Genomic DNA, 12,837 nt, shown 5'->3' with positions numbered 1-12,837 from the left:
ACAACTAATAGCACGAAGGACTGGCCTTCACGACTGAAACGTTTCACGCAAAGACGCTTAGTCCCTCCTTCGTATTGTCCTTCCCTTTCTCTATCTTGTACCAGCAATAAAGGACTTTAAGATTATCTATAAAGTAACTTTTCTTAACGCGTCATGTTTCAGGATGTAGCGATTTTCAAATGATGTCACGTGTCGCGATAACAAAAAAAAACTAATTGTTAAAATAAGTTTTAACAAGCGCGTGTGATGTTTTCGTTATACTAGAACTCAGAGTCATTAGCGAAATCGTAAGCCTTGCCTCTAAAGAGCTGCCACTCACTGTCCTCTTGACCTCTTATTGAAATACGAGGAAAAACTTACGACGTGTATTTATAGCCTCGTTAATGGCCTAGATAAACTATTTCGAGGCGGGGCTCGAGAGTCTTTGTTATGGGGGGAAGAGCGTCCCCCATCTCATGTGTGATAAAATGTACATTTTGTTGCGCCATCTATCGACGAGTGAAGGAACTATTAAATTTGAGAATAAAGAAATATTTCAACGTTTAATCACGCGAATGTTTTTACCTCTCCGTGTGACGTAGTCTGTGTGTGTGTGTCTGTCTGTCTGTCCTTTGTTACACCCACGTGACCGCGTTCGCAGTTTGCGTATCGGAGCAAACGTGTTCGCCATTTCCGAACTGCTTTCACAGTCACGGAAATGGCTCCTCTACTTGAGTTCTCACACCACCATCTTCTGGTCTTTGTCCATCACACACGGACACCAGTCTGTTCTTACTGGCTTTGGTTTTAGGATATACGCGGCGATCAGCTAGGGTTACGAGAAACGTCTAGCCTCCCTAAGGTGGGATCGCCACCAAAGGTTTTCGCAATTGCGCTTTTTCCTTACTATTATAATGGAAACGAATCGTATATATATACCCCAAAATTTGAAGAAAGCGGGCAAGAGGGTTACCCTTCACTTTAAACGTCAGTATTAGCGAAGTTTGAGATGATAATAGGTATAACTTTATTTTAAACGATTTAACTATTATTAATGTTAATTATTGAAGATTAAAATATTTAAAAATAATTGTATTTATTTAAATATTAAAGATAAACCTCTCGTGCAAAGAGAGAGATTATCATCGCCTCCTATATCTATCAAGGCCCGTGCATTGTGATATATTTCATTCATTGCCTCCTATATCTATCAAGGCCCGTGCATTTCGATATACTTTTCAAAACAACAACCAAAATGGGAAGCTCCTCTCAGAAACATAATAATTTCTTTTCTCTGTATATGAAATGAAAATATGGATAATACTAATAATGGATAATGGTATTAATATTTTACGTAGGAGTAATACGTTTTTAGCGAAGTCTAGAGAGGATAAACATAAGCGAGATTGTTTAAAAAAAATACTGCTTCCACTAATGGGTTTATACTCCTTGTTACTGTTGAATAGAGTAATCATGATAAAAGCTTAAAAAATTACGAGAGGACAGAGACAGACCTTTTTTATCCTCTTGTTTTTATTCTTAATAAGAATATAAAACATTTATTTTGTATCAAAAAATATTTTTTGGTGCTAAGATTGCTTTAAAAAAATCCAAACGGTTAGGCATTGGTAAAAAAGACAAATGATATTTTTCAAATCTAATGAGATAACGCCCACCTAGTAGAAAATTGCCCTTTTTTATCCGCGGGAGCCATTCTTGATGAGAATTTCGATGCTAGTAGGTTGTCAATTAAACTACCGGTATATTATTGTTGTTGGAAATTGGATATTAAGTCAAATTAAGTGGTTGTAAAGAGCCAGCAGGTTTTTGCCGCTTCTTTTGGTCAGTATTTGATTTTTTTATGTAAAATGGAGGAAGATAATGTTTAGAGTAAAGATGAAATGCGGAAGCGCAAAGCGCGGGAAAGGATGAGGGCAAAAACGTCGACGTTTTCATTGGATTCTTAAGTCTATATAATCTTCTCGACACGGAGAGGTAATATTTTGGTTTTCCCAACTTGTAATTGTCTACAAACACGCTGCCTTTCATTAGATTATACGGAAAAAATAAAGCTTAAATGAACAACGGTTGGATTCGATCCCGAGTGGTTTCCCTCCCAAGTACTCACTGAGCTCGACGATGTTCAACTTCAGTGATAGGATGAGTGTTAACATGGTGTTATTGTTAGTGATATTCTAGTTTACCTCGGCGCTTGTAGATAGCATCACCAGTTTCACACCTAAAACACACACGCGAAGGGGTTCAGTGATATGGTTGTATCTTTAAGGAGCGAGAGATGGAGTGAAAAGCTTCATACCTATAACGTTGCCTCTATCCCCACCTACTACACCGAAGTCCTCCCAGCATCCTCAGCGTTTAGGAAGGGTCGTACAGTACGGAATCGCAAAGGACACCCCCTATGTCTGAAGAAGTAGTAGCTGGTTCTCATACAAATAAAATGGTGCTACCCGTCAGCCCTTAACAATCGCCTACTGAAGGGTACACTGAGAGTTTCAGTGCCGCATCATTTCCACTGCATGGTTGAATTCATCTATTGCTCTGTCATCTCTATGGCACGATATTCCTGATGTATATTCAATTTTGTATGGATTCAGGTAAAACCATGCAGCATTCCTAAGTTCTACAATTACTATGTAGGAATTATTGACTGAATTAATTACAATGTTAAACTTCGGTAACCACCGAAAATCGACACATGAATTGCTTTGGCTAAGCCTCTGTGTGTATATAATTTAATAAATTTTGATTAACATTCCTAAAGTGATGGCCTTAGCTTAACAGAGTATAATCATTATAGTTTGATTGACTAAATAACATCTCTATACTAAGTTTGAGTTAGGGCGTTGGTACTCCGATTTTCCTCCAATTATTGACAATTAATCAAAGCGCTACGACGATACAATATTAGAGTGGAAAGCTTATGACGCACTGCCTTCATGCGTCTTGATTTCCCCAAAAACCCATTTAAAAAAAAATCGGTCTTCGAACGTTCATAGATACCTATGACTGTCCTCCAATCATGTTTATTCGATCTCATTTGAGTTTTTTTTTGTCCGACCTATTTTGCGATTATTTTCATGGTGTTTAATTTATGTTCTACTTATTTCACCCTGGGTTCCAAAAATCCCGGGTTTTAAATTAAATAAAATACAGCCCACCGGGTTTTGTTGGGTTCTTTACATCTAGAAGTTGGGTGAATTGTAGAAATTGTCATTCAAAAGTCGGTGCTTAATAATAAATATTATAAAATGTTTCATAAAAAGAAGTAAATAATATTAAATAATAATTTCGAAGTTGAAACAATAAATATCTTCAAAAAGAAATAATTTTAGCATTTAAAGGAATACCGAACTGATTTAAAAATTATCTCAAATCTAAAGAAAACCTTACTTTTTTGAGAGTTTAAACTCTTCTGGTTCCAAAAATATACTTAATAAATATTTTAATGTGAGGGAAAAAACACTTCGAAAACTTGAAATTTGGGGGCAAAAGCAAATTTGCGGAGAAGATTTTTGGCGGGTTTTTCTCCTTGCTACGTCACTCACGGCATCTCGCGGAAAAGCCAAGCGTGCGCGTCTGAGACTCCCGAGTATACCAATGCCGCGCGAATCTGAATAAAATAGGCTTAACGCGGCGCTGAGACACTAACAGGCGTCACGTGAGCGACATCAAGAGAGAAAATTTCTCCTTACTACGTCATCAAACGAAACAAAATTTAGCTAAGCCTTTTCCAAACACAAAACCTTGATTGCAATTTTATAAATTTCTACGAAACCAAATACCAAAGTAAACATATCATAATAAACTAGATTTTTCAAGGATTTTTTTCGTATTTTAAGTTTGTGGATGACGAAAATTATGGCAATAACTCTTTAACTTGTTGAAAATTTAATATTTTAGTGATTGGTTCTGGGAGCACGGCAGTGCTCCCCGCCAAGTCGAGCACTGACATCCTTTTCTCGAAGCAACTCACGGCACTTTTAAGACCACTGTAACTTCGTGATGGGTATAGGTAAAAGTGTGAAATTTTGCTTGCCGCGAGGAATGTCAATCCTAGAAATAGTTTCCAAATTTCAAGTTCCTACCCTATATACTTTTCGAAATATCGAAGGTGAAATCTACCTTGTTTTGTCACTCACTCACTCACTCACCGATCATCAAAATTCTAAGGTACTTCTAGGGTAGATAGAAACTTAAAATTCAGGATTTAGTTTTCATTTATTTTATAAAGCACAGAAAAATTAAAACATCCCGAAATTTTTATAAAATTGTTCTTTAGTTCTTTATTTTAAAACCAGATGGCGCTGCCGTCTTTTCAACAGAAATAGTGTGTCGTAAAAGAAAGGTAGTAACTGATGCTACATTCTTATATTAGGATATAGCGTACTATCTTTTTGAATACTCTCTAGGGGTCGAAAGGGGTAATTCAGCGTAAATATGGACAAGCGTTAGCAATTATATTGACAAACGAAGAACAACGAGAGGTCTTGTTTTAATATAACTACCGAAGTATAACGAGAGTTTCTGCAAAAAGAAGTGAGATCCTATGAAAAACATTAACATGTAAAAAAATGGTCCAAGCCTCGCCTCGTGCCCTTTCCGCCGTAAAACGTTCTGAGATCCCATGTAGAGCCAAGTCTGCCTTTTGTTCTCATTCAATCGCCAATTGAACAATTATGTTATAAATTAAGTCCTTTTCCTAATTAATAACCAATATTCTTTGACTCTATCATTATTATACATCTTTGTTCGTATCAAAAATATCGTGACTTGGCAATCGCAGGTAAGTAATATTAAAAGGGAGTGGAGGGGATATTCACTAAATCGTCGCCGATTTTAAAATAATCGAGGGGATGTTCACTAAATTGTTTATGGTCGAGTGGATATGTACACGTTTATAAGGTAATTACATGCGATTGCCAAGTCACGATATTTTTGATACGAACAAAGATGTATAATAATGATAGAGTCAAAGAATATTGGTTATTAATTAGGAAAAGGACTTAATTTATAACATAATTGTTCAATTGGCGATTGAATGAGAACAAAAGGCAGACTTGGCTCTACATGGGATCTCAGAACGTTTTACGGCGGAAAGGGCACGAGGCGAGGCTTGGCCCATTTTTGTACATGTTAATGTTTTTCATAGGATTTATTATGATGGTAAACCCAATAAAACCCCTTGTGTTTTTTGGGCTGAGTTTTTTTTTTGCGCTCTCTGATTTATATGAAGCAAGCTCCTAAATATTATCGTGGTACCATACAGACTAGCTGTGTCGCTTGTATTTTTTCTGATTATAAAGTGTATGTCTTATAGAGACACCTTTACGTAATTTTTAATATTAACATTTTGAGGGCCAGTAAGACATTTTCTCAACTCCATTTTCGAAAACAGCGCTAACTTCATAATGTCACTTTTCCGTACAACAACCTTTTACGAATTGTAGTATAAGCAATTACAGTTTTGTCTGAAAAACGTTCAAAAGATTTTATAATATTTTACATGTAGATACGTTTATTATCCGATGCACGTGCATTCATTCCAATTGATCATGCTCAAAATTTCCAAGAAGAGTTGTAGTGAGCTTTTCTTGTTTGGACTAATCTGACAAAAAGAAAAAGTCATTTGGAAAGTTCTGTAAATAATAAGCGTCAAACTGCCTTGCAAAGCGTTGGAAATAATGTGAGTAATTTGTGATAAATTTAACTCAGTCACTCAACTGATGACTCGCACTTATTAATTCTGCTTGCGACGCACATTGCACCGCTTAACAAAACATTATATACAGTACTAGTAGTAAAGGCCCATCAGCCCGTCGGGACATTTTTATTTGTTTTCGGGCTGCCATTTTAAAAAATGACGGAAAATTGAAGCCCAAAAGCCACAAGGCCCGTCTACAGGACATAGGGAACCAGTGTACTGAATATAACAGAAATCTGTTGAAATGCATGGAAGTTATTCCATTGAGAATGTTTGTTACATTTATGGCCGCCATTTTTAAACATGGCCGCGGATTGTAAAAATCTTTCTCAGTGCGTGCCTACTACTTAAGTGTAACATCCTTGCGAAATTTCAACCTTCTAGGCAAAGCGGTTTGGGCTGGTTGATTATTTTTCTGTCAGGCAGTCAGTCGGTCAGTCAGTACTGACTTATATCAGAACTATGTAATACTTCTCTATCAGAAAATACATACGGATTGCCTTTAAGCTCATATCGAACTTTGTATTTATTGGATCTCGACTAAATATGTTTCAGCAATCAAAGTGTGATATGTTTCAGCAATCAAAGTGATTTAATTATGTTCATCATTTATGTCTGTACTTACAAAGATAAACCATAAAAATAGGCATTTTCATGCGTGTTATCTTATAGAAACTTTAACGGTTCGGTTTGAGACCAAAGTTAACTTCATAATAAAATGAGTAGTTTTATATCATTACTTGAACCAGAAGCGAGATGAGACTAGAAGTGAAGGGCTCTAGCATTGATAGTACATCCTGGCACTAGTGAACAAATTTGAGGATTTTATGCCGATTCCCACGCGCTAAAACTAGAGAGAGAAAAATTGGTCGAGTTCCAAAAACATTTCCCACCCCCTTCCCCTCAACCTAAAGCGCCCGAACACGACGCGGCTCCTTGAATCTAGTTCGGCCGTCTACCACCGCGAGCGTCTCACCGTTTTGGAGGGAAAATACACCCTTAAAGAAAATCGTTCAAATTTCCTAACCGTCTTTTGAGGATTGAAAGAGCATTCTGGGTAATCAGTATATTAATCTGATTGGTTTAGACGGCTATGGGCCGATTTTGCGCAGTAGTGGCAAGGAAGTGTACTTTAAAAATTTAATGGCGGAACTTGGGAGCTGAAGTTTCGGGTAAAAGTAATTTAGCAACTGTTTTAGAGCAGATGTAGCTTTACCACAAGCTCACAACTTAATTACCTCGTTGTTTTTGCAATGGAGTCTCAAATCGTCGAAAGGTAAGGAGATTTCCTAAGCTTGTCATTGAAATTACAGAGTTTCAGATTTTGGCAAAGGCACTATATATTTTTGGTTGCCATTTTAATTTTTTCGACGATCTAGGTTGATTATCGCCATCGATATCAAAACTAAGCTGAATTCTGGCGATCCATTCTTCCTTAAGGGCAACATCATTAGGAAAAACAGAAAAACTTATCTTTTTATCAACTAGGTCACGGTGAACACGTGAATAACTCTTGTAGTTGTGTACACAACATGCTGTACCACGGTGACTAGTCATTGCTAATAATTTGTTTAATTTTTCATGTTACTTCCAACTTTATAAATACTTCTAATATATACTAACAGTAATTCACTAAGCCTTGAACTTCTTTGAAATTGAAAGAGCAGACGAATAAATTTATTCAACGAAATGTTTCGCCACTAGATGGCGTTGGTACTCTATTCGAAAAATCCCGACTCGGCGATATAAGGTGTCCAGCTTGTTTATTTTCTTTTAGGGTCTATTCAGAAACCGCTACTAGAGGGCCAACCGCTCTTGCGTTATCAAGTCTTTTCACTAATGCCGAGTGAAGAATTTGGTTAGCTCAATACTTCTAGTCTCATACCACTTCTGCTTGAACCAAGGGACTGACTATAGCTTCCATTTCTATCCGCATATTTCCTGCTTTTTTTTTTAAAAAAAAAAAAAAAGAAATCATACTGGGATGGTTAAAATATTGATAACTGTGTAAATGCCAAACTAGCTGTGAATGGAACTTTTTATAACGCCTAAATAGTTCACAACAGAAGTAGAATGAGGACTGAAAGTAAAGGGCTGAAGAATTGGTATAATTCCTGGCACTAGTGATCGCATTTCAGCATTTAATGAGGCTTCCGTCGTGAGTATTTCTGAAACAAACATTGGTCGAGTTCCATCTAACACTTTTATCTCAGCCTCCTCTATCGGGAGAACCTACCTCTCCCTCCCTCATTTAGTTTGGTCATTTTCCGCTTGGAGCGTCTCATTTCCAGTAAATTAATTTATGCCGGGCGAGGAATAGGGTTCAGAGTCCTGCACGGACCGGGCTCAACTTTTGAAAATTTATCGGGTCGGGCTTTTAAAATTTTGGAAATTAACGGGCCGGGCCGGGTCGGGCTTTTAAAATTTTGGAAGTTAACGGGCCGGGCCGGGCCGAACTTGATTCTCATTTAATCCAAAGTTCAAATGAAAGATTATTTAAATGAGTATAAGCTTCTAAGAACAAATGTAACGAACAATTATCAAAAGAAATAAATAATACACGACGCTAAGGCAAATATGAATTCAAATCATTGATTTTATGTAAAAAAATATAAAAATTACAACTGAACTTCGTGTAACGGGCCGGGCCGGGCCGGGCCTGTTCAATTCATTCAATGTGTCGGGCCTGGCCGGGCCGGGCTTGGTTAATGCATGTAACGGGCCGGGCCGGGCTTGGTTAATGCATGTAACGGGCCGGGCCGGACCGGGCCGAAAAACCAACTATGTACTCGGACTCGGGCCGGGTTTCGGGCTTATTCAAAATTCTAAAACCGGGCCGGGCTTGGGTCGGGCCTGAAAAACTCGGCCCGTGCAGGTCTCTGATAGGGTTACATCCAAATTTTAGCCATCATTCTACTTCTGTTAATAATAATGAATGAAATAGGTTTTTAATGTGTATATAAAAAACTACATATAGTTCACTAGAATATACACACACGTTGTCGCTGAGCCGTTATACAATAGTTATGGAGAATTACATAATTGATATTTGTGTTATATACAGCCAGATATATGTATAGTTCGGGACAGAGGTTATTTAGTATTACCGAATATTTTTAATTATATAATATATATATTTAGGGACAGAGATTATGAAGTATTACCGAGTATTTCAACTATAATATATAAATATTCAGGGACGGAGGTTATAGGGTATTACCGAGTATTTTCAATTATAATATATAAATATTTAGGGACGGAGGTTATACGGTATTACCGAATATTTTTAATTGGGACCGAAAATATATCGATGGCCTGGGAATGTTTATTATAAGTGTTTTGAATGCGAATAATTGGATTAAGGCATTTAGGCGGTACATAGAAAGTCTTGTTATGACGTAGAGAGTTAGGAATTAAAAAGTTTAGTGTGGCGAGTAAGTCGCTTAGTGTTATGTCATTATTAATTAGTTTGGAGAGAAATTTAATGTCAATCAAATCAAGTAGGCGAGCCAAAGACGGAAGGTTTAAATGATTCAGTATTAATTGGTAATCATAAGCGAGATTTCGCAAGAAAAAAGTATGCGCGTACGAAATAAATTTACGTTGTACAGACTCTATTCGTTCTCGTAAGTAGAGACTACAGCCACTCCATGCCAAGGAACCGTAGACAAGTCGCGACCGAACTAGACTGAGGTAGAGTAGTTTAAAGTGATTTAACGATCTTAAAGCACGAGACATTTTTAATGAAACTCCTAAAGTCCGGCGACAACGGTTCACTGTATTCGACACTTGCTCACGAAAAATCAAGGCACGATCAAAGATAACTCCTAGATCGTTTACCTGAAGTTTCGGAGGTATTATAGAATTTGAGATGGTGTAGGTATGAACGATTTCTCGGCATACTCTCCTCGTAAAGGTTACCTGAGTCGACTTGGTAGGGTTAATTGGCAAGTTGTTGGCGTCACACCACAAAGCAATAGCATTGAGATCATTTTGGAGTTGAGTGCAATCATCGTGGGAATTAATAGATTTACAAACTTTATGGTCGTCCGCGAACGCGATTAGCATGGATGATTTAACAGAGTACTGGAGGTCGTATATGTATATGTTAAATAATAAAGGGCCTAAAGATGAGCCCTGTGGCACACCGCATGAAATAGGGTAGGTAAAGGAACTTAAGGCACCATTACATTTAATTAAGTTAGTGCGATCACATAAATAGGAGCGAAACCATCCAAGCAGTTCATTGCCAACACCCAAGATTCGCATTTTATCCAGAAGATAAGAATGAGAAACGCGATCGAAAGCCTTAGCCAGGTCGAGATAGACAACGTCGACCTGGCCACGATTTTCGACCGCCGGAGCAACATAGTTCATGAACACTGCATGGTTAGTGTCTACACTCCTACCCGGCACGAAGCCATGTTGACTATCAAAGGGAAATTTACTGAACCATACCTGCACCTTATCATGTACAAGCATGTCGAATATTTTAGCAAGGGTGCACAAAAGCGAAATTGGTCGATAATTTTTAACATCACATGCAGCGCCTGATTTATAAATGGGTGATACCACCGCTTGTTTCCAAACAGTTGGAAAGATCTGTGTCCTGAGTGATAAATTATAAATGTGAGCTAGTACAGGAAGTAAAATGTCGCCGCAGCCCTTTATAATAAATGCCGGTATCCTATCTATTCCTGTAGTCAACTTATTGGGTAGTTTTAAGATCGCTTTGTGAATGTCATGTTGTGTGATAATAATGGAGGATAACAGGTGATGTTCAGTATGGGACGAGTTATAATTGTACTGATCATGGGCAGGCGTGTTATCGATCGATATTCGTGAGAAATGATCACCGAAATGATTGGCAAGTGTGTCTGTATCAGTAATCATTTCGTTGTTGATTTTGAGGGAGATATGATGCGTCTTATTCTTAATGTTACCATTGACGAAACTCCAAAATTTCTTAGGATGGGACAATGCTTCCTCACAAACACGTTTACTTTCTAAGTTGCGGTCACGCTTAGCAAAACGTCTAACTAAAGCCCTTTGTCTTTTATAGTGGATAAAATCTGGTAGGAAAGCAGTACGCTTGAATTTATCAAAGTAGTACCTCTTCCTACGAATAGCAGAGCGTAATTCAGGGGAATACCACTTGGGATACGAAGATAATCTGCTACCGACTTGCATAGGTATGGCAGCATCCATAGCGCGTTTAATATATTGTGTTAACAAGGTTACACAATTATTAACATCCTGGGAATTTAAAATGCTCGGCCAATCTGAATCGCGCAAGGTAGAGTAGAGATGATTGTAGTTCCCCTTCAGGAATTTATAAAATTTGTTCGGCATGAAATGTGGAGGAGACGACGGTACAGGGTAATTTACTATAAAGGGAGGATGATATGCATCCGGGGTGACATAAGGATCACACAATGAGAAAATATCCAAGGTGTTAACATTAGCTAGGCACAGATCCAAGATATTATCGCAAGAGTTTTTTAAATCATTGAATTGCCTGAGATTATAATAGTAACAAATTTCAAATATATGACTAGTCTTTTTAACAGTAGGGGTGGTGCAGCCCAGAGTGTCATGAGTGGCCCAGTGCACGCCGGGTAAATTGAAATCACCAAGAATCAGTAAATTAGTGTCCTGGTTAGGTAAGTCCTGTAGTAGGCGTTGCCTGAACGTGGAATAATTAGCATCATTGGCCGAAGGGGGAAAGTAAACGGTACCGATAATGAGGGACTCGTCGGAGTGCAATTTTACTTGAGCAAAGACGCACTCCGCAACGCCCTCAAGATCATGCCGCCTTAATAATATTATCGGTAGTAGTTTATCATTAAATAAAAATAAAAGATGCATATTCAGGGAAAATGAGGTTCCATTTAACTTGGAGAGGTAATATTTTGGCTGTTTCAATTTGTTTAGAAACAAGCTTTTCTCTAAAACTTACAAATTCTGTAATTAGAGGTTAAACCTTCCAATAGTCGTCAAACTCGGGTTAGTTTGAAACTGGTTGTGAATTGATTATTATGTTAAAGGTTAATCATATGCCGGAAATGTATTCTCTAGTGGTAGCCAATTTTATATCCGATTTGCTGCTTCACGCTCAGCACTAAAAATGCTATGGTAAACATTTTCAATGGCCTAATTCCATTCCTCTTTATGCATCTGATACAATTATTTTCAACTTTACACGGTCGCTTATGAAAATCTGCTGTTTCTTGTGCAGGAGGCCCTATATGATGTTGGACAATAACGGGGAGGCCAAATCCCCGGATGCCATGGAACTGCAGGACCCCGACCCAGTTCCGGGCGAGAGTCGGGGTCAAACAACCGCACAGCCCACTACCGAAGCCTCCAGCCGAGCCGAGTCCACCGTTAACATAACGGCATTGGATATGAGAGCCATTTTTGACAGGTATGTTGCTTTTAAAGTTCATAAAAATGTAGTAGTTGCATTAGAGAATGTTAATTTTTGGTAAAAACATAGTGTATAACAAAATGTTACTCGTAGTTTTCAATGTAAAAACTAATGCAAATAACCAACTCTCATTCTATGAAAGAAAATGCCTGGAATGAAAATTCTGAAACACGATATTCATATTAATACATCCTTTTCAAATGGAGGCCACATTATTGTCTGCTGATATAGGCGTAGGGTTAAAACGGAACATCCAGAATTTGGATCTAAAGTCGTTAGAAAGGGCTTCATCGTTAGCAGTTCATGAAAGTCCATTTGTTTGAAACCATGTTGTCTATGGACAAACATGACGGTTGTCAAACTACCGACTTTGAAAGGGGAATATTGTGTATTGGAAGAAAACCGAATTTTTCTATGCTAAATATACTCCTTCCATGGTTTAATTTTACAATAGTAAATAAGACATTGAAATTTCCTAAAATTCGCGATAAATCCAAGCTTTTTCTTTCATGAATGCAGGGTAGTTATTTGATAGGAGAAGTATTATGGGGTGTGCGTTCGTGAACAGCTTACCATATGTGTAGTAACATTTCGTAAACGTGACAGCATGATACTTTGGTTTTACATGATTGATACGATTACAATTCATATCGCCATTGATAGTTATTATTTACTGTCATTCATCCAAAACCTTGAATTGTAAGGT

The 12,837-nt window shown here is 37.7% G+C and overlaps 2 protein-coding genes across 4 annotated transcripts in view; one reads left to right on the top strand and one right to left on the bottom strand.

Annotated features, from left to right (window-relative positions):
* The window catches only part of LOC149616327 (potassium voltage-gated channel subfamily KQT member 1-like), a 50,591-nt gene that overhangs the window by 18,232 nt on the left and 19,522 nt on the right, over positions 1-12,837 (top strand). For all 3 annotated transcript variants that reach the window (XR_016376125.1, XM_089857609.1, XM_089857608.1), the window contains exon 2: positions 11,940-12,128. Coding sequence is in view for 2 of the 3 variants with exons in the window: in XM_089857609.1 (XP_089713735.1) it covers positions 11,950-12,128 (179 nt within the window). In the remaining variant the exon portion in view is untranslated. The remainder of the gene's footprint in view (positions 1-11,939; positions 12,129-12,837) is intronic.
* LOC149616328 (uncharacterized) lies at positions 8,975-11,569 on the bottom strand. Its single transcript, XM_089856184.1, has one exon. It carries the CDS (start codon positions 11,567-11,569, stop codon positions 8,975-8,977), a length of 2,595 nt encoding a protein of 864 aa, XP_089712310.1.

This window comes from Phalangium opilio, unplaced genomic scaffold (genome assembly GCF_054372755.1).
Source record: "Phalangium opilio isolate 3A_F unplaced genomic scaffold, DU_Popi_V2 ptg000217l_1, whole genome shotgun sequence".
NCBI lineage: Eukaryota > Metazoa > Arthropoda > Arachnida > Opiliones > Phalangiidae > Phalangium > Phalangium opilio.
Note: the sequence above shows the minus strand (reverse complement) of the source record. Positions and strands in the feature narration are given on the sequence as shown.